This window comes from Tachyglossus aculeatus, chromosome X1, assembly GCF_015852505.1.
Source record: "Tachyglossus aculeatus isolate mTacAcu1 chromosome X1, mTacAcu1.pri, whole genome shotgun sequence".
Classification (NCBI taxonomy): domain Eukaryota; kingdom Metazoa; phylum Chordata; class Mammalia; order Monotremata; family Tachyglossidae; genus Tachyglossus; species Tachyglossus aculeatus.
In genome coordinates this window covers 68,405,572-68,429,028 of record NC_052101.1, presented here as the reverse complement: position 1 = coordinate 68,429,028, position 23,457 = coordinate 68,405,572, and the positions used below count along the sequence as shown (strand labels likewise).

General features: G+C 45.2%; 1 protein-coding gene across 2 annotated transcripts; it reads right to left on the bottom strand.

The window, feature by feature from the left end:
• Nucleotides 1–5,839: 5,839 nt before the first annotated feature.
• PSMD6 (proteasome 26S subunit, non-ATPase 6) lies at nucleotides 5,840–22,027 on the bottom strand. Of its 2 annotated transcripts, none has more exons than XM_038772307.1 (8): nucleotides 21,789–22,027; nucleotides 20,259–20,464; nucleotides 15,223–15,368; nucleotides 14,765–14,984; nucleotides 14,558–14,666; nucleotides 11,757–11,925; nucleotides 7,595–7,672; nucleotides 5,840–7,434 (listed from the first exon to the last, which is right to left on the bottom strand). In XM_038772307.1, exons 1-8 carry the CDS (start codon nucleotides 21,931–21,933, stop codon nucleotides 7,338–7,340), a joined length of 1,170 nt encoding a protein of 389 aa, XP_038628235.1. In that variant the 5' UTR covers nucleotides 21,934–22,027; the 3' UTR covers nucleotides 5,840–7,337. The 2 variants fall into 2 exon arrangements, with proteins under 2 accessions (XP_038628235.1, XP_038628236.1); XM_038772308.1 differs by having other exon boundaries at nucleotides 20,289–20,464.
• Between the last annotated feature and the right edge of the window lie 1,430 nt (nucleotides 22,028–23,457).

The following is a 23,457-nucleotide window of genomic DNA, read 5'->3' as shown; positions in this document are numbered from 1 at the left end:
TGTCCAAGGTTACACAGCAGGCAAGTGGCAGAACTAGGATTAGAACCCAAGTCCCTGGACTCCCTGGCCCATGCTGTTTTTCACGAGGCCACACTGCTTCCTAAGGACAAATTCAAGTACAAAGCTCTTTTTGAGACGAGGAAACTGAGGCCCAGAGGTTGACACCCAACATGTGGGGGCCCATTGTGTGGGAGAGACACTGTCCCATCCCCATGCCACCGGAACTCCCACTGCCCCCTGCTCCAGCCTAAGAAGAGCTCCAACAGCAGCAGCGAGCATAAAACCTCAACTTTTAGAACACAGGGAAGGTCTCCACCATGAGTGCGGCTGTGACACCTGTGACTGTTGGTCTGAAGTGAGAGGAACCTGAAACCTTCTCGTCATATTTGTGTTTCATCTTTCCTTATATGTTTGTCACCAATCCCTCTCTCACCTTATTCTTAAATCATGAGCCCTTCAGGGGCTATGTCTATGGCTTATCTGGGCATTTCTTTACCAACGCGTAGTTCAGGACTCTGTACATAGTAAGTCCTTAATATAAAGTACTACACCACTCTACATGCAGAGCCACTTCCTGAACTGCCGATACAATACCCTTCTTGCCCAGCACTCATCATATTACTCCACTTGGATCCTAATGGTGATCTCGATCCAAGGCCTCCAGTTCCTCATTTACTTCCATGTTCCTTACATTGCTTTGCAAACATTTCAAACGCGTGGCCTAGTGGATAGAGCACGGGCCCAGAAGTCAAAATGCCCTGGGTTCTCTAATTCCAGCTCTGCCACTTGAATGCTGTGTGACCTTGGGCAAATCACTCAACTTTTCCGTGCCTCAGTTCCCTCACCAGTAAAATGGGGATTAAGACTGCAAGCCCTATGTGGGACAGGGACCGTGTCCAACCTAATTACCTTGTATCTTTCCCAAAGCTTAATACAGTGCCTGGCACATAGTAAGTGCTTAGCAAATACCATAAAGAAGAAAAAAATAATGGCCATAAATTTTCCCTTGTTTTCCTTCTAGTTACCTTGTCACCCACATTAGAATTTCACTTACCTTTGGGCTTCGTAGATCTATCCCTGTCGAAGAGTGTAAAGCCTCCTCAGGTGAACCACTCTCCTCCCCAAAATATACTTCTTTTTCTTCATGAGATGGGTTCCAGTTGAAAAGAGACTCCGAGTGTGTGGGCGTCCTGAATTCACACTACATTGTGAGTGGGCTCAGACAGTATCAATTGCTGCCACATGTACAAGCAGCATGGAGTACTGGCTGTTGGACCTGATGAGCCGGTCCAAACTCTCCATGACCTTTTTGATCCAGGCGCTTGGTTTCTGGCTGGCAGGTTGATGATTCATCTATATGCAAGATAGAGGCCACCAATCAATCATATTTAATGAGCTCTTACTGTGCACAAGGCACCAAAGTGCTTGGGAAAGTACAACAACATAACAGACATATTCCCTGCCCACAGTCTAGAGGAAGCTTATAATCAATTGTCAGGCCTCTCTCTCTTCTTCCTAAGGGCTGCCAGCTTCATTCCTATTTGCTCTTTATTTTTCCCTCTCCTGTCTTTTCTTCCTGGAGGCCAGGACACCATAGTGATTTATGATCTCCATTTCCAGCAATGCAGGAAGGAAGCAGAGAATGCTGCCCCTGAACTCGGGACTTCTGAGAGGTCCTTCTAACTCTCCTCCTATCAACCGCTCTTGTTGATTTTCGAGGTCTTTAGGTGAATCCGTTCACTGAAACCTTCATTGCCCCAGACCCAATGGAGTTGACTGATCTGACTCCCAAGCTCTGGAGAAGCAGCGTGGCTCAGTGGAAAGAGCATGGGCTTGGGAGTCAGAGGTCATGGGTTCTACTTCCGGCTCCACGCTTTGTCAGCTGTGTGACTTAAGGCAAGCCACTTAACTTCTCTGGGCCTCAGTTACCTCATCTGTAAAATGAGGATTGACTGTGAGCTCCACGTGGGACAACCTAATCACCTTGTATCCATCCCAGCATTTAGAACAGTGCTTTGCACATAGTAAGCACATAACAAATGCCATCATCATTATTATTATTAGCTAGTCCTGGATAGTGAACCAGGGATCTGAAATGAACCAATTGTCACCTTCTGCTCACCTCTCCCTGCAGGGCTCCACTTTTCCATGTCCTGGATTAACTTGAAAAGTTCATTCAAATGGGGAGAGACACTCTGTAATAGTGATCTCGATGCAATTCAAGAGCATTCTTGCTGAAGGGAAGGCCAAAGAAAAAAACAAACCCAACAACAACAAAAGACTATTACATGTTTAGATAACAGCACTATGACAGAGCACCAAGCTTGGGGAAAAGCTGAACTGAGTCGATGACAATGCTGAAGGCTGTTTAAAACCATTATATTTGAGATCCAGGAAAAATGTTTGCCACAGAATATAGTGTGGTTAGCAGGGTAAGAAAAAAAAGAGGCCTCTAGCAGGACAAATTTATCCATTAAAAAATGAAGAGCTCACTCAAATGAGAACAGAAAAGCTGATAAAGAATAGCAGGTCAGGTGCAGCAGGAGAGTAGACAGGCTAAAAAGAACATAAGAACCATAATAATGCCATTCCAGAATCAATAGTCCACCCAGCCAGGTGTTGTCTCTGACAGTGGCACCAGAATGACTGAATAATAATAATGATGACATTTGTTAAGCTCTTACTATGTGCGAAGCACTGTTCTAAGTGCTGGGGTGGATATAAAGGGATCAGGTTGTCCCTCAGGGGCCTCACAGTCTTCATCCCCATTTTACAGATGAGGTAACTAAGGCACAGAGAAGTGAAGTGACTTGCCCAAAGTCACACAGCTGACAAGCGGTGGAGCCGGGGTTAGAACCCATGACCTCTGACTCCCAAGCCCGGGCTCTTTCCACTGAGCCATGCTGCTTCTCTGAAGGACTGAAGAAACCACATGATGTCTGCTCTGCCTCACAGCCATCGCATGTCCTAAACTTTTCTCCTCCACATCCCTAACCTTTCTCTCTTGTCACTCATGAATTTACCGAAATCCCTCTTGGACTCGCTGGTATTTTAGGCCTGCAAAGCTTCCAGCTATCTACCACCTGTGGGGCGGGGGGGGGGACGGGGGACGGGTAAAAACTGTTTTCTGTTTGTAGCACCAGCATTCTCTCTGTCCCAGGTAGCCGTATTCTTGAACATTTGGTCATCTCTAAATCCTTGGCAGCATTCTCCAGATTTGTCCCCTCCTCTCCACTCTTTGACCATCACCTTTGGTTCAAATTCTTGTCTGGAGCAGAGTCCCTCAAATCTCTCCTTTATTCAATCTATCCTACACAGAACTGCTCAGTTCAAATGACAATCATGTAGAACTTCTCACTCACCTCAAAAAAATTCCTGAGAGCTTCCCATTCCCACATTCCAACAAAAACACAGAATTCCCTCCCTCTGCAAATCCACATCTGTCCCAACCTTCAAAGTCTTCAATTAATCCCCACCATCTTGACTGCATCACCCTATTACCCACTTCTAACACTCATTTGTGTCTTATGTGCCTTTAATTGCTCATTTTGTTCTTAACCTTGAAATATTTCTTTTAGCATGAAAATACTTTAAAAGGTGTTCATGATACCAAGGAGTATTTTCTCACCATCAGCAAGCCACAAATGGAAAAATGAATCAACATCAGCACCCTATTGCTATGCATATTTCAGTGTTTGTTACTAGTACTTTAAGAATGAAAAAATTAGGGATATGTTTCTTCATCTTTGAAGGCAATCCCTAGACTGGAGGTTTTGAGTTGGGGAAATAAAAAAATTGTTGCAAAAAAAGCACCTAAGAATTAGAAGTAAAAGATGGTTCAGGTCCATCCGGTTCCATTACTTCAGGGGTGTGACCAACTAGGAAAAGTGTACGGTGTTTTGCTCCTGAAATACTTCAGTTGATACATACTGTAGAAACAGTACTGAGAAGCAGCGTGTGAGGTACAGCGGACATCATGTGGTTTTTTTCAGTCCTTCAGAGAAGCAGCATGGCTCAGTGGAAACAGCTCGGGTTTGGGAGTCAGAGGTCATGGGTTCTAATCCCGGCTCCACTGCTTGTCAGCTGTGTGACTTTGGGCAAGTCACTGAATAATAATAATAATGGCATTTATTAAGCACTTACTATGTGCAAAGCACTGTTCTAAGCGCTGAACACTGTTCTAAGCCCTGAGCACTAAGCACTTAACTTCTCTGTGCCTCAATTCCCTCATCTGTAAAATGGGGATTAAGACTGTGAGCCCCACATTGGACAACCTGATTACCTTGTAGCTACCCCAGTGCTTAGAACAGTGCTTGGCACATAGTAAGCGCTTAACAAATACCACTATTTTGTGGGACAACCTGATTACTCTGCATCTACCCCAGTGCTTAGAACAGTGCTTGGCACATAGTAAGTGCTTAATACCAACATTATTATTATTAAATATTACTAATAAGAAAACATATGGAAGGGCTGAACATTCCAAACTCAATGAAATACCTATGGGAACCATTAGTGACCATTTACCATTTTGAGCATGGAAGCAAAAAGGCTTGGTGAGGTGAGGTTTCAAAGAGTAAACAGGTCAGAAAGTGACTATTTTGGGTCTCTTCATCCTTAATTGTCCTGCCAGAGGTGGTGCCCCCCCGCCCACCCCGCATTGCTCTCATCAGTATTTGAAGTATTTTCTTAGAGAAGCAGCATGGCTTAGTGGAAAGAGTATGGGCTGGGGAGTCAGAGGTCGTGGGTTCTAATCCCAGCTCCACCACTTGTCAGCTGTGTGACTTTGGGTAAGCCACTTCACTTCTCTGTGCCTCAGTTACCTCATCCGTAAAATGGGGATTAAGACTGTGAGCCCCACGTGGGACAACCTGATAACCTTGTATCTATCCTTATGCTTAGAACAGTGCTTGGCACATAGTAAGCACTTATCAAATACCATTATTATTAGATTCCCAGCTGGGTATTTTCTCCCAGCACTTAATATAGTGCTCTGCACACAGTAGGCACTCAATAAATACTGTCACTACTATTTTATTTTCACATTAACCAAGACTTCCTATGATTCAAAGTCAGCAAGTGCTCTAAAAACAAATTTGGACTATCCCATCCTCTGTATTAGGCTGAAAATTATAACTTCTCTTTTGATACAGAACAGTGACTTAAGACACCAGCTGCCGGAAAAAACTGAGAAAAGACTAAAATACCTCAAAGACTACAAAGATATATAAAAAAGTGTGTGCTCCCCCAACCACACACACACACACACACACACACACACACTCTCTCTCTCTCTCTCTCTCTCTCTCTCTCTCACTCAAGGGAGTTCTTATTTGCATCTTAGAATTCTTCAAGATGAGGTGACAGTTGCCCATCAAGAAGGAAAATGGAGATAGGATCTGATAGGATAGGAAAACTTTTGTGGGATTTCAGGAGCTGCAATCACCACCACCACCCCCAACCACACCCCTAATTGCTGTGTTTAGTTGGGACAGTGTTGAGTTCGGAGGCATTGATTCCACCACTTTTTAATTAATTTTTATATTTGAATGTTGTAGCTTCTTGTGTTTCAGTTTTTAAAGTACCATGTCCTTCTTTAGAGCGCTCATAAACTTAGCCACTTCGAACCATGCGCCAAATTGCAGAATTTTGCTATCTGATAATACAAAGAAAACGTGTTTCTTGCACACTGCTTTAAGTGCAAAACAGGGCAATCCAACGAGTACTGGGCTTTATCAGTGACAGTGTCAAGTTCTCTTTTAAAATCTTTTCCAGGAAGCAGTCAGTTGACCATTACTCATTGTGTGTCCTCAGTGCGCAAAGAACCAAACTTCACCAATCAATCAATCGCATTTATTGAGCGCTTACTTTGTGCCGAGCACTGCACAACGCGCTTGAGAGAGGTACAATAAAACAGAGTAGTTAGACACGCTTTCCGGACACAAGGAGCTGTTGAGAGAATTGTAGTGTCCATGGTAGGGCCACTGTCCCCAAAGGGCTTTCAAGATCAAATAAAAAAAGTTTCTGAATAAAATTTCAGTCATTAGCAAAATCAAAACTTTGATCATAAAGGAAATCTTATGAAACCTTAGCGAATATTACCATGTTCTGCCACAAAAGCCTCTTTTAGTAAAATATTCAAGCCTCACAAAACTGAACAATAGGAATTTCATACACAAATAATTTTAAAACTAACTTCAAATACACTCGAAGGAGCATAGGTACTCAACCTCTGTTCCATCTCATACAGCACTCACAAAATATGACAGGAGCTTTATGAGACAGACTAATTATTTTCATTCTCTGACAAACGCTTTTAACATCATTCTATTTGTGAATAACGAAATTATAGGTAAAATAAACCTTTTGGGCCCAGAATTAATTTAACAGTACCCCTCACCTAAGGACAAAACAAAACTGAAATATCAAACAAGCAGCAGATAATGATAACCCTTCACTTGGGTCAATTACCAATGCACAAAATGGCAGCAGGCTGGAAAACTATTGAAGAGAAAAATCATGTACTTCATCAATAATAAATCCATCCCGAATAAATATTTCTTTCTAAAGTAACGGAGATAATGGAACACTCTGCAGTTTGTTTTTTAAAGGAAACAGTTTCTGTAGCCTTCATGGTAATGTATCAGGGGCAAGTTACATTGAGTGTGGTTCTTTTTGTGACTTTTACAAAAATTGCATTGCTAGGCTCCAGAGGACCTAAACTCTCCATTCTATGTAACAATACCCCCTGTGACTATGAAGCCAAGGAGCCAGGGAGTGAAGGCAGATCACTATAACTATTATACCTACCCAATTTTCATAGCCAGACTACACCCCCAAAATGCAAGAAGGAAAATGAATCTCAAGTAGGCAATAGTATACATACTAACTGCAATGTCATCTTCAGCCACTGTTTCAGTTTCATGTTTTATTTCGCCCTATGGACTGGGATTTGTGAAATTTTGGCATTTTTGTTATACGCTAAAGTCTTAAGTACTTTTCTATCGAAAATTTTTATTAGTTTAAATACCTACCAACTTTCAGATTTTCTAAACACACTGGAGCACACTGAAGTAAAGACAACATAGATCTTTTAAAATGCATGATTTTTCTCAAGTTACACATTCAACAAAAAAGCAACTATGAAATCAAGGATGAAGCATTTAGTATCTGAACTCCCCACATAATGAAGTGAACTGTAAAAATCCCAAGAATATATTTATCACTGGAGGAAATCCTCATAAGCATTCTAAGCTAGGTAGGACAAATAGACGACCTCCAGATGGTTTAAAAAAAAAAAGCTACAAGATTACACACTCCCTTATGGACTTTAAGTATTACATATTGATTACTCTGGAAAGTTTTTGAACTCTATTTAGCAGCAGATCTCCTTTCTTGATAGTTTCTTGGTACTGCCAGTTCTTGCTATCGGGTCTACAAATTAAGAAAAAAAAAAAGACTAATCATTTACATGACTCCACGGCAAAACTTTCTCAATAAAAATCACCTTATTAGTACTATTCATCATGAAAAGAAATGGAAACTTGATTTAGGAAGAAGTTCCAAAAAGAATAAAGGTATAAGTGTACCGTACCTGTTGGTTTCTACTATTTCATTCACTTTATCTATTTTGCAGTGTAGTCTCCCAGCTGCAATAAATCTTGACAGTTCCCTGGTTGGGAAAAAGAAGCATTATTTGAACCTAAGGGTGATTCTGCAGAAAAAGGGCAAATATTTACAGTGCTGAAACAAAAGATTTATAAAATGAACATATACAGCTGTACTCCAGGATTCGTAGTTAATGTGTTGCTTGAAAATGTGGGACAGTCTTTCCCATAGACTTAAAATGTATTTGTTAGGTTCCTGTTCCTGCCATTAAGACTGAAATCTATAGGTATTTCAAAGCCCCCTGCATCTGTGCATGCTTGCTCACTGATGCTACCGACAAAGCAGGAGGGGTTAAAGGTGTGGTGACTTATCAACACATCTCCCCCCTCCCTCCAAAATAAGGGGTTTGGGGAGAGATAGGTGAGGGATGGGCTGAGTAAGGAATCTGGAGGGGGAAAAAGTTAGCTCAGAATAGGGCAGAATGGGAATGGAACATCATGAGGAGACTAGGGGGCAGAAAGGGATATAATAATAACAATGACATTTATTAAGCACTTACTATGTGCGAAGCACTGTTCTAAGCACTGGATGATGGCATTTATTAAGCGCTTACTATGTGCAAAGCACTGTTCTAAGCACTGGGGAGGTTACAAGGTGATCAGGTTGTCCCGGGGGGGTGGGGGGGTGGGGCTCCCAGTCTCTTAATCCCCATTTTACAGATGAGGTAACTGAGGCACAGAGAAGTTAAATGACTTGCTCCAAGTCACACAGCTGACAATTAGCAGAGCCAGGATTTGAACCCATGACCTCTGACTCCAAAGCCCATGCTCTTTCCACTGAGCCACGCTGCTTCTCTATATAAACTTCCTGCAGCAACTTGACACCATGTGGGAAAGGGCTCTTGGATCCTGGGCTATGCCAGCAATTAGTGCATGTCATATCTCCGCATTTTAGATCTTCTTGTCATCATCATCATCATCATCAATCGTATTTATTGAGCGCTTACTGTGTGCAGAGCACTGTACTAAGCACTTGGGAAGTACAGGTTGGCAACATATAGAGACAGTCCCTACCCAGCAGTGGGCTCACATTTGGAACTGGGGGCATGACTGTACCTATATATTCTCAGAGTTTCTGGGGAGAAAGAATAGCATTTTGAATATACACACAAACCACTACTCAGCCCTTAACCTACTGAATACTTTTGTTTTGGACTAATTGCAGTGTAGCCTAGTGGATAGAGCACGGGCCTGGGCGTCAGAAGGACCTGGGTTCTAATCCCAGCTCTGCCACTTGTCTGCTGTGTGGCTTTAGGCAAATCTCTTCACTTCCCTGGGCATCAGTTAAAACTGTGAGCCCCATGTGGGACAGGAACTGTGTCCAAACTGATAAGTTTGTATTTACCCCAGCACTTAGTACAGTGCCTGGCATATAGTAAGCGCTTAAATGCCAAAAAAAAAAAAAAAAAAAAAAGAAATTTAAAAAAAAATTGGGAAGGAAGCTTGCAGAAATAACTAAGGTGGAAAACTGAAAATTTTGGTGCCACCAACAAAATACATCAAATATCAAAATTATATTTATTCCAACAACTTATTTGTAGACTCTCAGTTTAAAACCAATTTGCCTAATTTTAAGAGAGCAGAGCTAAGATAATGTGGTCATGGGAAAATATCTGAGAATCATTGATTTGTCAATCTATGAACATATATGGCAATTATTCTTTCAGCACTGCTAAAACTTTAAAGTGTTGACTAAAAATTTAATTATTGCTTTGCACACAATGATTTAGCACTACCATGTCAACAAATCAATGATATTTATTGAGCATTTACTGTGTGCAGAGCACTATACTAAGTGCTTGGGAGAGTACAATACAATAGCATTGGTAAGCATATTCCCTGCCCACAAGGAGGGCAGGGAGTCTAGAGGGGGAGATGGATGTTAAAATCAGTTACAGATGTGTACAATTAAGTGCCATGGGGCTGAGGGTGGTGTGAATATCAAGTGCTTGAATCAATCAATCAATCGTATTTATTGAGCGCTTACTGTGTGCAGAGCACTGTACTAAGCGCTTGGGAAGTACAAGTTGGCAACATATAGAGACAGTCCCTACCCAACAGTGGGCTCACAGTCTAAAAGGGGGAGACAGAGAACAAAACCAAACATACTAACACAATAAATAGAATAGATATGTACAAGTAAAATAAAGCAATAAATATGTACAAACATGTATACATATATACAGGTGCTGTGGGGAAGAGAAGGAGGTAAGATGGGGGGGATGGAGAGGGGGACGAGGGGGAGAGGAAGGAAGGGGCTCAGTCTGGGAAGGCCTCCTGGAGGAGTTGAGCTCTCAGTAGGGCCTTGAAGGGAGGAAGAGAGCTAGCTTGGCAGATGGGCAGAGGGAGGGCATTCCAGGCCAGGGGGATGACGTGGGCCGGGGGTCGATGGCGGGACAGGCGAGAACGAGGTACGGTGAGGAGATCAGCGGCAAAGGAGCGGAGGGTGCGGGGTGGGCTGTAGAAGGAGAGAAGGGAGGTGAGGTAGGAGGGGGCGAGGTGATGGACAGCCTTGAAGCCCAGGGTGAGGAGTTTCTGCCTGATGCGCAGATTGGTAGCCACTGGAGATTTTTGAGGAGGGGAGTAACATGCCCAGAGCGTTTCTGGACAAAGACAATCCGGGCAGCAGCATGGAGTATGGATTGAAGTGGGGAGAGACAAGAGGATGGGAGATCAGAGAGAAGGCTGATGCAGTAGTCCAGACGGGATAGGATGAGAGCTTGACCGAGCAGGGTAGTGGTACAGACCAAAATGCATAGGTGACACAGAAGGGAGAGGGAGAAGGGGAAATGAGGGTTTGATTGGGGAAGGCCTCTTAGCTGTGTGATTTTAATATGGCTTTGAAAATGGAGAGAGTGGTGGTCTGTCAAATAGTTAAGGATGTAGACTCTAGACTGTAAGCTCCTTGTGGGCAGGGAACATATACCAACTCTTGTACTTTCTCAAAGTGCTTAATACAGTGTTCTGCACAGAGTAAGCGCTCAATAAATCCCACTGATTGATTGATTGATGAAGGGAGAGGGAGTTCCAGGTCAGAGGGAGGATGTGGGCAGGAGTTTGGTAGCAAGACAGATGAAATCGAGGTTCAGTGAGTAGGTTGATGTTACAGTGAAGTGTGTGGATTGCACTGTAGTAGGAAATCAAGAAGGTAAGATAGATGGGTGCAAGCTGATTAAGTGCTTTAAAGTCAATGGTAAGTAGTTTCTGTTTGATGCAGAGGTGGCTGGGCAACACTGAGTGTTCTTAAGGAGTGGAGAAACACGGACTGAATTTTTTTTAGAAAAATAATCTGGCCAACGGAGTGAAGTATGAACTGGAGTGAGGAGAGACAAGAGGCTGGGAGGTCAACAAAAAGGCTGATGCGGAAGTCGAGGTGAGACAGGATAAGTGCTTCGATCAGCATAGTACAATTTGGACGGAGAGGAAGGGGCGGATTTTAGTGATGGGAAGGTAGAACAGACAGGACTCGGTAACAGATTGAATAAGTGGGTTGAATGAGTTAGATGAGTCGAGGATGATGCCAAAGTTTTGTATGGGTTTGTGATGTTGCCTGTGGTGAGGCGAAAGGCAGGGGGAGGATAGAATTTGGGTGGGAAGATGAGGAGTTCTGTTTTGGACATGTTAGGTTTGAGGTGTTGTTGGGATATCCAAGTGGAGATGTTCTGAAAGAAGGAGGAAATATGAAACTGCAGGACAGAGGTTAGGACCGGTGAGGGAGATTTGGTAATCATCTGTTTAGACACTTCTCTAGCCATTTTTTTGTGGAAGTTTTTTAATTAAGATAATTTCTCTCTCTAGGCCATTGCCACCATCCAAGGTATATTCAAAGTGGGGAAAAAAATATTTTACCTGTCATCACAGGACTGCAGTGAATTGGGACAATTACATCAAGAACCTTGCCCAGTAGTGCTTACCAACAAATGTGCCAAAATTGAGAAGAAAATGCATTTGGGAAAAAAGGCTTTGAAACACATTTCTAGCTGTGTTTAAACCAAGAGACTAACAACAGAATTATAGTCAATGAGAACTATTTAAGAGCAATTTTTTAATACTAAGAATTTTATAGAGTAATTTATTACTTTAACTTACTGATCAATGAATTCGACACCAACTCCAAAAGCTTCAGCCATGTATCCAAGTGTTAATGACCTATATGATTCCAGGAGCTGACTGTATGCATGAATTCTCATTTCTCTGACATAGTATCGGTAATGAGGAGCAAATAACCAGTCCTTTTTCATCTCTTGTTCAACAATGGCTATAATAATGAAAAAAAAATTAAATCATCATTTAATACTCTCACCATTCCCAAAAAGGCAAATATCTGGTGAAGGGAAAAAGGACCAGAGATAATTACAGCATCCGTTAAAACAATACCAGCATGATAGTAACCTTAACCAAAGAAGTCACATGGATTTTGAAGCTCTAAATTCAAAAGGCTAAGGCTTACTAAAAGAACACTTGAATCTTACAAGCCATTCCTAAAGAAACGTCCATCTAGAATTAGTGGTCACGGCCCCATCTTTGCACAGGTTATCATCCCGGCTCCCCACTTGCCTGGAACCCAGGCAAAGTCACAGCTTCTCTGACTGATTTTTCTCACTTGTAAAATGGGAATTAAACACCACCCCTCCCGCCCCCTTCAACTGTGAGTCCCCCGTGGGACAGGGACCATGACCCACCTGCAAACAGTGTATCTGCCCTTGTCCTTAGCAGGTGCTTGGGCACATTAGTGCCTACCAAATCCCACAATAAATATTATTAGGATGGAATGAAGCCTCCACCAGGAGACTTGGAGCTGACCCAACTTTGGCGCTCCAGAAGTACCCTCCAACAGCTAGAAAGTCAGTAAAGTGGTGACTGATTTTCACAAAAGACCATTTGCCCAGAGATGTGTATCGCCAGAAGATTGTACAGTGTGTAACTGTTCTGTTTACTCATGTTTGGGTCCCTCTCCCTTTAAGACTGTGAGCCCACTGTGGGCAAGGACTCAATGCCACTGTACATTTTAAGTGTTTAATATGTGCTATTAGGAGTCCTTACTGCCGGCTATCTTCCTCAACAATCAAAGATATTTTTTGAGCACTTACTGTGTACAGAGCACTGGACTAAGCATTTGGGAGAGTACAATATAACAGAGCTGGCAGACATGATGATGATATTTTTAAGCGCTTACCATGTACCAGGCACTGTACTAAGCACTGGACATGTTTCCTGCCCACAACGGAAGATGGGGGGAGGGAGCGTAGCAGAGATGAGGTATGGAAATAGTCTCTTCCAAATTTAATAATCTATAATTGAACACATTTTTCAGATGTTTAAACACCCGAAAACTAAAGCACAAGCCGGCATCTATTCTTTTACCATTTCCCAGTACAATGGAAACTGATGGAAATATACATGGATTGGGGTATTTCAATGGGTGAATGAATTTGTGAAAACAAGGAAACCTTTAGACACTGGTAAACAAAACTTAAAAATGAAAATTTTCTTCTATGGTTCAAAAGCTGATTCCTGACCCAAACTCTTACTATCCAATTGATGGCATTTGAGTGCCTACAGCTCCCTGCCTCTCTGGTGACCCAGATTCCAAGCAGGGAGCTGGGTTACTGCTATCTGGTTTATGATTGGTGGGGAATGAGCACATCCTATCTCCTTCTTCACCCAGAATGGGTAGGACATGAGACTTTTATAAGGGCTGCATCTTCTAAGGTAGAACTGGCATCATGGTGCCTTTTTTTTTTTTTTTGGATTCCATGCTAGTTCAGAAGACATCAGTTTCATCTTCTTTGAGTACACAGAACAGCTGTATATTTCAGATAACTAAACAAAACGGGAGCAGCCGGGCCTAAGTGAAAGAGCATAGGCCCGGGAGTGGAAAACCTGCAGATGACTCCAGACCAATCTATTAGCACACTAATGACTGCCACCCGCCGTTTCCATATTACAGTAATGATGCATATAAATGACGGTGAGCAGAAATAACCTTGAGAAATAAAGCACTAATGTGGTGAATTGTATTTTGATCCTTTTAAAAATTCTTATCCTTAGGTCTGGCCTGAAAGTGATCACGCTGCCCTATCACCCTGCATCTCTCTTCCCTTAACAACATGCTCCTACTAATGTGTCATTTTTAAAGAATTATCTTTATGGACTCAGCACAATGACAACAATGACAGTAATCTTGGGTTAACTTGCCCAGTGCTTAAAATGAATATTCCTTTCAGGTTGTACCCCCACTGTCCCCCTCACCATTTTATTTCATTTTCATGGGAATTTTGTATGCTCTTGTTACTGACAGAAATGCAAGTTTTCTAGGAGGTGGCAATAAGTGGGAAAACGACCAACACTGGTAAATGTGGGTGGGTAATAAAGTAGATTTTGTGTGTGCTCTAGGACAGCTGAAAACTATTTGCAGGATTTTCACAGCTGCATAAATCATTATTTATTCATTCGATTTTATTTATTAAGAAAAAGAGAAAGAGACAGAAAGACAAAGAAAGAAAAACAGAAAGACAGAATGAAAGACAGAAAGACAGAAAGACAGACAGAAAGAAAGAAAAATTTTTTCCATTGTGACTGCATAAATCATTTGGAAGCAGGGTGAAAAGTGAATCTGGGGCTAACTCAGTCCTGGTCAGGGGGAGATTAAGACAATCCCCTGAATATCCTTTAGCAAATGAAACCACAAAGACACAGGCAAACATTTTCCTATAGAGCCTCCATTCAAGCTACACAATCCAAACTACATCAAGTTAAATGTTATTGAACAAACTCGAGGTGATCTGCAGTCAGCTTGGCTCTGAAGCATAACCTTGGGTTACCTGGGCATAGAACTGACCAACAGCAAAAGGAGAGTGTGTGGTCAAATCCAGCAATTACAGTCTTACCTAATGATTGAAAAAAGGCCGAATAGCGACATTCATATAGTGAAAAGAGGTACTGCCGAACTGTTGGGAGACTATGCAAAACCTCCAGAATCTCTGCTCCTTTAATGACCTGCAAAACAGCAAGACAAATCTCATTTCTTGGGTCCAATCACTAAGATGGGAATAAAAAAAAAAAACTACCATATAAAGGCAGGCACCATTATTTACCTTTTCTCTGAGATCAGGTCTTTCTAACGCAATCATACTGACATAGACAGTGTATGTTACGAAAGTTTTGTAATCCATAAGTTCATAGGATGTAAATGTTGAAACAGTGTCAAGAAAGAGTTCAGCTGCCTGCTTGAAATCTCGAATAGCCACACAATAAAGACCTTGATACACTTTTAGACGGTTTCTCCTGTCCCAGTCTCCTCCTTCTTCTATTAAACTATTAGAACAAAACAAGATCATAATTCTTACCTTTCAAAAAAAGGAAATAATTAGTATTCAAGAATAGACCACTGAAAGCAACCATGATTACAAGCCACACCATCTAGTTCCGCCAAGTGAAAATACCGGCATAGTTCCACCACGTAACTGACCAGTACTGTCATTCTAATGTCTCATTTACATGACAGGTGTAAGATGCATTCAATATACAACCCATTTCTACATGCAAATGGTACCTTTTAGCTTTCTCTGTGTTTCGTGTGATGAGATCGTTATCCATATAAAATAAGCCAATTCTTAGGAGGTAGAACACAATATCTAATCGGTGCCCCAGGGCCACAGTTTTGTCGTATGTTTTACGAAAGGCTGTCAAGGCTCCTTCCTATTAAAAGAATCAATTATAAATATTATGAGAACAACTCCGGGTCACAAAACATAGAAGAGTTCAAGTATCTAATAGGTGTATTCTTTGTACTCTCAACTTCCAGGAAAAATAAAAATCTTACGTGTTCACTCACAATGAGGGTGGGATTACTCCCACTTTTAGAATTACAATGTAAACAGTACCTCAAAGTCACTCTTCTGCAAGAGATTGAGATGCTCAATTGAGTTACTCAAAGAAAAGGGGGCCTTATCTTTTTCACTGGCTATCACATACAGCATAAAGGTGTTGCCTGGTTACTGGATCCTTCTGAACACATCTGGAATTTCCAATCAGCAGGTAATAAGCCTTCCCTGATTTATTCCCTTAGAGTGCACAAAGATATCTGCCATCCAGCATTCATGAACTTCATTACACCCCTCCTCAGCACTTTTGTATATACATTTAATCAACAGTACCTTCAATTACTCATCTAGCATACTCCATATGTATTTACTTTTGTGTCTGTCTCTACCAGAGTGAAAGCCCCTTGTGGACAGGGACTGTGCCACTTCTTGGTTTTGAACTTCCCAAGCAATTAGTACAGTGCACTCACCAAGTGCTCAAATACTAACCCTACCACCAGCTCATTGCTTCTCCTGAGGAACAGCAAAAGGGCTTGGGGAGTGTGCCTGTGAAGAGGTGACAAAAATTGTGGTACTATCACAATCAATCAGTAGCATCTGAGAGCTTACTCTGCACAGAGCACTGTTATAAGCACTGGAAGTATAACACAACCGAGTTAGCAGACACGTGCCCTGGTTCCCTGCCCACAAGGAGTCACTGATAACGTGCCAAGGACTGAGGTAGAAACAATGCAATCGGATTAGACACAGTCCCTGTCCTACACAGGGCTCACCATCTGAGACAAGGGGAGAACAAGGATTTAAGTGACTTGTCCAAGGTCACACAGCAGGAAAATGGCAAGAGGCTGGATTAGAAGAACCCAGGTCTTCTGACTCCCAATCCTATTCTCTTTGCATTAGGAGATTCTCTTTAGACACCTCAATCAGCCTTTAAAACATTCCATCAGCTCACCCCCTACCTCATCTCACTCATCTCCTACCCGCACACTCCGCTCCTCTAGCTCCAGCTTACTAGCTGTGCACTGATCTCATCTATCTCGCCACTGACCCCTTCCCTATGCCCTTCCCCTAACCTGGGACTCCCTCCCCCTCCGAGTGTGCCAGACCACCACTCTCCCCACCCTCAGAGCATCACTAAGGTCACATCTCCTCCAAGAGGCCTTCTCTGATTAAGTCCTTTTGTCCCCGGCTCCCTTTCCCTTCTGTGTTTCCTGGGCACTTGGATCCGTGACCTTTGAATTGGTATTCATGCCACCGTCAGCCCCAAAGCATTTATGTATGTATTTTGAAATTATTTATTTATATTGATGTCCATCTCCCCCTCTAGACCGTAAGCTCACTGTGGGCAGGAAACATGTCTGCCAACTCCATTGTAGTTTCTCAAGTGCTTAGTACAGTTTTCTGCACGTAGTGAACAGTCAATAAATACTATTGATTGCCTCTCCTTTGCTTAGTTGGCAGAGCAGCGAGAGGCTTACAAAGTCAGGCTTTCCATATCAGAGTCTCCCACAAGCCGTCCCCCTAGACTGCAAGCTCCTTGTGGGCAGGGAATGTGTCTGCCAACTCTCTTACACTTTACTCTCCCAAGTGCTTAGTTCAGTGCTCCAATCAATCAATCGTATTTATTGAGCGCTTACAGTGTGCAGAGCACTGTACTAAGCGCTTGGGAAGTACAAGCTGGCAACATATGGAGACAGTCCCTACCCAACAGTGGGCTCACGGTCTAGAAGGGGGAGACAGAGAACAAAACCAAACATATTAATAAAATAAAATAAACAGAATGGATATGTACAAGTAAAATAGAGTAAGAAATATGTACAAACATATATACATATATACAGGTGCCATGGGGAAGGGAAGGAGGTAAGGCGGGGGGATGGAGAGGGGGAAGGAGGGAGACGAAGGAGGGGGCTCAGTCTGGGAAGGCCTCCTGGAGGAGGCCAATACTCCAACACAGTATGCGCTCAGTAAATACGGTTAATTGACTGATTCTTCCCCTAAAGTCTAACCCACACCTCATCACAGGGCCAGGTGAAACAGCCAGAAGTAGGGGAATGCCTGTTGGAGCTATACCGGTAGTCATCCAAGTTTTGGACCAAAGAAATATCTATGGCAACTCCCACGAGGGCCAAGTTCAGCAAGAATCCAGGTGGGGGAAGGGCATGGGAAAGAGATAGGGGGCAGGAGAGGTAAGACAGAGGCACAGTGAGTAGACTGGCTTGAGAGGAGCAAAGAGGGCAAGCTGGGATGTAGCAGCAGAAAACACTGGCTAAGTATGAAGAGGAAAGCTAATTAAGCACCTCAAAACCAACGGACAGGAGTTTCTGCTTAATACAGAGTGGAACAGCTGAAGGCTTGAAGAGTGGAAGGACGTGTGCCGAGCAACATTCTAGAAAAATGATCTGGGCAACTGAGTCAATACTATTATTACTACAGTACTTGTTAAGTCAGTACATATCAAGCGCTGCTCATAGCCCTGGAGTAGACAAGTTAATCAGTTGGACACCGTCCCTGTCCCACTTGGGGCTCACAGTCTACAAGTAGGAGGGAGAACAGGTATTGAATCCCCATTTTACAGAAGAGTGGCAGAGTCGGGATTCAAAGCCAGGCCCTCTGACTTCCAGCCCACGCTCTTTCCGCTAGGCCACATGGCTTCTCGGTAGACTGGAGAGGAGGAGAGACTGGAGGCAGGAAGGTCAATAGTGTGGCACCAATCTACATCTATCCACAACCACATTGCAATGCATTCCAATTATGAAAATGTGTGAAGAAGTGGTTCTTTTGGTTTCAGGATCTAGTTTTCCTCCACAGCAATAAAGTTCACAGAATCAGCCAATGCACATTTGATGGCATAGGAAAGACAGATGAGCCTCAGTTTAGAGATTGTAGGATCAAGAGCCTGTAGAGAGGAATTGATTCTCGTGAGAGTGGCTTGTGCAGTGCCACCTGCCCTGTCTCACCCCTGGCAAACACGTATCTGCTGGGCATAGAATGCGGTGAGTAGGTGAACACAGGTGCAACATACAGAGTTCCATGTGGGACAGGGAACTGTGTCCAACCTCATTATTTTGCAACTCTTCCAGAACCTGGTGTGTACTAAGCTCTTAATGCCACAATTATTATTAAGCACATTATTAGCCAGCTCCAGGTAGAACCAGGCCTGAAAACCCAAATCTGGCGCTTCCCAGAGGAGTGTCAGTTCCACTGGACCAATATTTCACCTCACTCATCTCCTACCCACACACTCCACTCTCCTAGCACCAAGATTACTCACTGTGCACTGATCTCGCAGCCTGGCTCCGCCACGTCTGCTGTGTGACCTTGGGCAAGTCACTTCACTTCTCTGTGCCTCAGTTACCTCATCTATAAAATGGGCATTAAGACTGTGAGCCCCATGTGGGACAGGGACAGTGTACAACCCAAATTGCTTGTATCCACTCCAGTGCTTAGTACAACGCCAGGCAATAGTAAGCACTTAATACCATAATCATTATTATTACTACTACTATTAGAAAGCCTACATGGCTAGGTACTCTGCATTTCCCTCTCATGATGCATGAAAGGGAAAGGAGGTCTGAGAGATTGATGCCGTAGTTGAGACAGGACATGAGAGTGTGCTTGAACCACTGTGGTAGCAGTTTGGTGAGGAAGGGGGGGATTCTGGAGATTTTTTAAAAAAACTTTATTTTTATGGTATTTGTTAAGTGCTTACTACATGCCAGGTACTGTAATAAGCGTTGGGGAAGGTACAGGCCAATCGGGTTGGACGCAGTCCGTGTCCCACATGGGGCTCCTAAGTCTTCATCCCCATTTTACAGATGAGATGACTGAGGCCTGGAGAAGTGAAGTTACTTGCTCAAAGTCACATGTGTGGAGCACCAACTAGATTTAATGATTGAATACATGGGCTGAAGGAGAGAGAGATGAATTACAGATAGTGCCAAGGTTACCGGCTTGTAAGACTGTTTATTGTTGTATTGTACTCTCCCAAATGCTTCGTAAGTGTTCTGCACAGTAAGCACGATTGAATGAATGAACACGAAGGATGGTTTGTTGTCTACAGACATAGGAATGTCAGGGGAAGGAGTTTGGGAGGGAAGCTGAGAAGTTTAGCTTTGGACATGTCCACTAAGTTGATGGTGGGACATCTGCAGAAATCACTGTTTCTCACATTGTTTCCAGCTGACAAAACTCAGGGGCCAAGAACCTACTGCTACTGGACAGCAGAGCAGGCTGATGATGATGTCTCTTGAAAATATTTCCTCAAATAGCCATTTTAAGTATACTGGACAGGCACAAGCTGCCACAAAGGAGAGCCCCTGAATAAGAATACACATCGAAGAACCTTTCCAGTTTAACTGGATTCACTTATCTCCTAGGCTTTTTACAATATTCCCTCCTCTAGAACTCCTCAGTACATAGATGTGATAATAGTAAGTAAGTGCTTAACAAATACCACAATTTGGATGCGTCGGGCACTATACTAAGCACCGGGGTAGATATGAGCAACTTGGGTTGGACACAGTCCCTGTCCCAAGTGGGGCTCACGGGCTTAATCCCCATTTTACAGATGAGGGCACTGAGGAGTAGATAAGTGAGGTGACTTGCCCAAGGTCGCACAGCAGACAAAATTAGACGCCAGGTCTTTCTGACTTCCAGCTAACTGATTAGTTAATTGATAGCTAACTGATTAGCTAATTGATAGCTAAGGACAAATTCAGATGATTAAACACCCCAAGGGGAAAAGACAATCTCCTTCACTAGCCTTATCCCCAATCCGGCACAGGTACTCAGCCTTAGCCATCATCGCATCCCGAATTTCACTTTCTCCCAGATTCTTCTCGGCGTCTTCCAATTCCACATCCAAGCGCTTCAGCTCTTCCTCGTTGGCCTTTTTCATCTTATTCAACAGGTCCACATCCATCTGCCAGTCCAGGGGCTTACAGAGCGTTTCATAGTACGGTGCCATATCTGCAAGAAACGAAACGAGCCCGGTGTCAGTTGCAGATCCCAAAAGGCATCGGGGGCAGCCGCGAATCTCCCCAGTCCTGTCCCACTGGGCCACCTCCTGGACGGGGCCCCCGGACCTGGGTTCTAATCCAGAACCCAGCAGCAGCATGGCTCAGCGGAAAGAGCCCGGACCTGGGTTCTAATCCAGAACCCAGCAGCAGCATGGACCTGGGTTCTAATCCAGAACCCAGCAGCAGCATGGCTCAGTGGAAAGAGCCCGGACCTGGGTTCTAATCCAGAACCGAGCAGCAACGTGGCTCAGTGGAAAGAGCCCGGACCTGGGTTCTACTCCAGAACCCAGCAGCAGCACGGCTCAGTGGAAAGAGCCCGGACCTGGGTTCTAATCCAGAACCGAGCAGCAGCATGGCTCAGTGGAAAGAGCCCGGACCTGGGTTCTAATCCAGAACCCAGCAGCAGCATGGCTCAGTGGAAAGAGCCCGGGAGTGGGCGTCGGAGGTAAAGGGTTCTAATCCCGGCTCCGCCACATGCCTACTGTGTGACCTTGGGCAAGTCACTTAACTTCTGAGTCTCAGTTCTCTCATCTGGAAAATGGGGATTACGCCTGTGAACCCCACTTGGGACAACTTGATCACCTTGTACCCCTCCCGGCGCTTAGAACAGTTTTTGGCACATAGTAAGCGCTTAAGAAACGCCATCATTATTATTATTGTTGTTAATTCCGGCTCCGCCACTGCGCTGTGTGACCTGGGCCAAGTCGCTTCACTAGGCCTCAGTTACCTCGTCTGGAAAACGGGGATTAGGCCAGTGAGCCCCACGCGGGGCAGGGACCGGATCCGTCCTGATTCGCTTGGCACGGAGTCACTACTTTATTATTATTATTATTATTATTATTATTATTACTGCAGGGAGCCCGCCGCCAGGCCGGGGTGCGTCAAATCGATCCAGCGGGTGACATGGTCTCCGGGGGGGGGGGGGGGGGGGGGGCGACCTCAATCGAGGGTCTCCCCCGCTTCCCCTTCCCCCACCCCGGCGAGTCACAGCCCTCGTGGCGGACGGAAGTCCTACTGTCTATTATTTTTCTGAATGAGACAGAAACAACACTCCAGGGAGCGGAGGGGCCTCAAGGGGATGAGCCGGCCAGCCTCCAGCGGGGGGGAAAGAGGGAAAGGGGCCGACTCCATGCTCCCCCCCCCCCCCGCCAAAGTGGGGGGGGGGTCCGCTCCTGTTTGCGCGGGAACGAGGCGCTCAACGGGAGACGGGCCGGGGCCGCGTGAAGGGGGGAGGACGAGGCGGGGCCGCGCAAGATGACTCGGCAAGGCCTCACTGTTCTCGCGGATGGCCGCCATCAGCTCGTCGCGCACCGCCGCGTCCCCACGGTGCTCGGGCAGGCTGAGCAGAAAGCGCAGCTGCGCGATCCGCAGGTCCGGGTTCTTGGGCAGACCCTCCTCCTCCAGGTTCTCCAGCGGCATGGTGGGCGACGGGGGCGCCGACGGCAAAGGCCAGGCCTCGGGACTCCGGCTGGGCTTTCAAGCGCCGAGCTGGGCTCGAGGTCGATGGCGGCAGTGGACGGGCGGGGGGGAGGGGGAGGAGGGACGGGGGGGGGACAGGAGGGGAGGGGAGGGGAAAGGAGGACGGGGAGGAGTCGAGTCCCGCTCAGCTTCCGGATAGAGGATTCGGGGCCTTGCCCGCCGGCCGGCTGCCGCCCTCCTGCACCGCCCCCTGGCGCTGGGGAGGCCGCTTCGGCGCGAGGCAGCGGGCATTTTCACCCGGCGCTCCTCTCGGGGGGGCCCCTGTCTCGGCAAAATGCCAGTATTTGGGGCCGAGGGCGCGGGAATGGGGGGGGGGGGTAGGGGGTTAAGAAGCAGTGTGGCTCAGCGGAAAGAGCACGGGCTTTGGAGTCAGAGGTCATGGGTTCGAATCCCGGCTCCGCCACGTGTCTGCTGTGTAACCTTGGGCAAGTCACTTCACTTCTCTGAGCCTCAGTTACCTCATCTGCAAAATGGGGAGTAAGACTGTGAGCCCCACGTGGGACAACCTGATCACTTTGTATCCCCCAAGCGCTTAGAACAGTGCTTTGCACATAGTAAGCGCTTAACAAATGCCAACATTATTATTATTAACCCGACCTTCTGCCCCAGTGGCTCGGGGCAGCCGGCCGGGCACGGGGCTATGGCGGCCGTATTGAGGGGAACTCGAAACCGGAGCGGGCGGGGTGGCCGCAAGGCATAGGGCGGCCGGAAGAACAGAGAAGGCCGGAGACGCCCGGCAAAAGAGAGGAACGGAGGTGGGGGACAAAAAGAGCACAGAGCGCAAAAAAAGGAACAGGGAGGTGGGGGGGCGGGGCGAGGTGATGGAGAGCCTTGAAGCCCAGGGTTAGGAGTGAGGGAGGGCCCAGGCTCACAGTCTAGAAGGAGAGACACCCAGAGACATTGTATTTGCCGTTTGCGTCCACCCCTGTGGCACGAGCAACGTATTCCCAGCACTGTTCGAGCATGGCCCATTCTTCCCCAACATCCCCATTATCCTCCCCTTCCCTCCACCAAAGATGACCACTCTGATGGTGGCGGTCGTTCCGGATGGCCACCAACTTGCCGGGCGACTAAAGAATTAGGCAGACAGCATGTGACTGCCGAAAGTTTTAAAAGTTTTATTGGTAAGGCCGAAGACCGAATAGGGGGTAAAGCACCCAGCCGGCTCATTTCCTTAAGGGAAAAGGCCCCGAGTGCTCGATACAATGGGCTTATATACTGGTGTTGCTGATCACAGTGATTGGTAGATTTGAAAACAGTGGGGACTGGATTGGTGCAGATTTGGTACAGATTTGGTGCAGAGCTGGGCGGAGTCTATCTCCTTATTTGGTTTGGTTCCTGGACCCAGCCAGTGGGCTGCAGGGTCTAAGGCCCGTACCAAATATGGCAACAGAGCTGCATACATTCAAACAATATCTGTAACCTTTCCATGGTGCATGGGGGCCCCCATCATTCCCCCCTCAA

Bases quoted from the DNA above. Each gene is read 5' to 3' on its own strand.
- PSMD6 (XM_038772307.1), bottom strand. From the start codon at position 21,933: ATGCCGCTGGAGAACCTGGAGGAGGAGGGTCTGCCCAAGAACCCGGAC. The intron at 20,465-21,788 runs GTGAGGCCTTGC...CGTTTCTTGCAG, and splicing joins GGCGGCCATCCGCGAGAACA to ATATGGCACCGTACTATGAA. The intron at 14,667-14,764 runs GTAAATAATGGT...GCTGTTTTGCAG, and splicing joins GACCTGATCTCAGAGAAAAG to GTCATTAAAGGAGCAGAGAT.